Source organism: Rhincodon typus, chromosome 9 (assembly GCF_021869965.1).
Source record: "Rhincodon typus isolate 14 chromosome 9, sRhiTyp1.1, whole genome shotgun sequence".
NCBI classification, from domain to species: domain Eukaryota; kingdom Metazoa; phylum Chordata; class Chondrichthyes; order Orectolobiformes; family Rhincodontidae; genus Rhincodon; species Rhincodon typus.
Window position 1 is genome coordinate 78,899,862 of NC_063340.1, and position 2,767 is coordinate 78,902,628.

Consider the following 2,767-nt stretch of genomic DNA (forward strand, 5'->3'; position numbering starts at 1 on the left):
TCTGAATAAACTGTACATGAATTGTATGTTAGATTGTATTACTGTTTGATTGTTGTAGTATATATTTTTAGTAAACTTATAGTAAAGTTTATTGGTGTTTGTTGTAAACCATGGAGCCTTGTGGCTTTATTCGCTTGAGAAATCCTCTGGATACCACACTTTGTATATTTTTTTAAAAATGTTACTGGACCGTAGCCAGATTGAAACAGGAAGTTGGAAGTCGCATGCAGAATGATAACATCTCCCAGGTGGGACCTGAAAAAAGCTTTCTGAAATTTTAAATACACCACATCAGCTGGTCCTCCTTTATTTTTGCTAAAGTAAGCCACTTTTTAAAAAATTCCAGGTCTGTCAAACATGATTTCCCTTTCATCCATGTTGATTCTGCCCAATGACTCTACTATAATGCCCTGTATAATATATTCTGTTGTTTTCATTACTACTGACATCACACTGATAATTGTGTAGTCTTCCGTTCTTCCTTTCCCTCCCTTCCTAAATAGTGGAGTAACATTTGGTACTTTCCAGTCTGGAAAATTTTTTCGAGGATCTTTGGAATTTCAACAGATAACCTCTATCTCTATACTTGCTTCCCTTTAGGCACTGGGATTTAGCTCTCCTGGTCGGGGTTGGGGTTCAATCTTCAATCAGTTTATTTTTCAGATGCTATTGCTTTCTTTCAGTTTCTGTTTCACAAGCTTTTTCGCTGCCTAGCATTTTTGAGAGATTTTCTATATCTTCTCCTGTGAAGACAGACTCAAAGTAACTGTTTAGTTTCTCCGGCACTTCCCTGTTCTCCACTATAAATTCTCCTTTCTTCACCTATTATGTGTCCAATTTTCCGTTTCTTTTTCAAATACCCAAAGAAGGTTTTACAGTCCGCTTTATTGTTTCTGACTTGCTTACATTTATATTCTCTTTTCCCCTACATCATATATTTCTTGGTCATCCTTCACAGGCATCTAAATTGCTCCCAGACTTAGCATTTTTTTTCTGGCATCTTTATATGTCACTTCCTTTGAGTTAATTCAATCTTTAACTTATTTTGCTGACCTGGGAAGATTCACCTTTCCCATTAGATATTTGTATCTTTTTGCAGACTCTGTAATACTTTTCTTAAATATTAAATATAAACATGTTGACCATCAAATTCTTGAATGTATTTTACTAATCCATCACAGCCAACTTGCCCCTCATATCTTCAGTAGTTTATTATGGAAATAACATTTTCTATGCAAAATAACAATAACCTTTACAAGGTTATAAACACTGTCTAAATACATGGATTCACAAAAAGATTCACTTGACAGAACTGTTATGCAGTCCACAGAAGCACAAAGTGGCATCAGAAATGGTGAAATGTAGATTCTATCCCTCTCTCTGTTAAGTCCCCAGATTCAGTCATAAGGCCATAAGAAATAGGAACAGGAGTGGGCCATTTTGCCCCTCGAGCCTGCTCCACCATTCAATAGGATTATGGCTGATCTGACAGTCCTCACATTCACTTTCTTGCCCTTTCCCCATATTGATCAATTCCCTGCTAGTACAAAGAAATCTTAGAAGGAAGTTAGATGATTTTTGCATGCAGAAACTGGAAACTGGGGTAAAGTTAACCCTGGCTTTTCACTTGCATGTTCAAACAGCTTTTTCCAAAAATTACTGATGGTACATTAGGGGCAGGTTCTTCAGTCTCTTAAATGAAACACACAACTGTGGATGCTGGAAATCTGAAACTAACAAAAACATAAACTGATGGAGGAACGTAGTATGTCTGGCAGGAGCTGTTGAGAGAAAACAGAGTTACCATTTCGAGTCCAGTGACTCTTCAAAGGATCATTGGCCTCAAAATATTAACACTGTTTCTCCAGCACCTTCTGTTTTTGTTCTTCATTCTCTTGGCTGGTACACAATGTGGTGGAACCAGGCAAAAAAAAACTGGGAGCAGTTTGAGAGATTATATGCAAACATATATTTTTAAACATCGAGATGAAATACATCAATTGTAATGTTTAACAATTTGATCAATACACAACCTCCTGTCTTGCAACTGCCAAACCAACTTGCGCATTCTTATGTGGAACATTTACATTATTTTTCTATGAATATAGAAAGTTCAGCAAGGAAGTGAAAAAGAAACAAGAGAGGGAAAGAGAAAAAAGAGAAAGGACTGACAGCTAACATAAAAGAAAATCCAAGTCTGTCCTAAGTATATAAAAGTGTAGTAAATGAAGGGTCGAATTGTTGAGAGAATAAGAGAATCTATGCATGGGAAGAGAGGGCATGGTTGAGGTACTAATTGAATATTTCACATCAGTCTTTACTCAGGGAGAAGATACACGATTGTGAAAGAGCTCTTGGAAAATATCCCTGGACCAGCTTGGCCAAAGGGCTGAAAGTTAATGATGATATTCGACAGCTGCATGAGAAGGTAAATTGTATAGAATGGGCTGAATGGATAAAGTTGTTATGATAGTCGACAAGCTGCATAACCTTGAATAAGTCCTGTGAACATTCCTTTATGAGCCGAAGATGACACCTGCACTTGTCTTCCCATCCTGTGTTTTCTGTACCAGAAAGCACTTTTGTCTTTCTGTGAGAGATAGTAGGAACTGCAGATGCTGGAGAATCCGAGACAACAAGGTGCAGAGCTGGATGAACACAGCAGGCCAAGCAGCATCATTGGAGCAGGAAGGCTGACGTTTCAGGCCGAGACCCTTCATCAGAAATGGGGGAGGGGAAGGGGGTTCTGAAATAAATAGGGAGAGAG

General features: G+C 37.9%; 1 protein-coding gene across 1 annotated transcript in view; it reads left to right on the plus strand.

The window, feature by feature from the left end:
- The first annotated feature begins 2,402 nt into the window (after nt 1-2,402).
- sdccag8 (SHH signaling and ciliogenesis regulator sdccag8) overlaps nt 2,403-2,767 on the plus strand; it is a 202,856-nt gene continuing 202,491 nt past the window's right edge. Inside the window, exon 1 of the mRNA XM_020537248.2 lies at nt 2,403-2,428. Within this exon, the coding sequence (XP_020392837.2) occupies nt 2,403-2,428 (26 nt within the window). The remainder of the gene's footprint in view (nt 2,429-2,767) is intronic.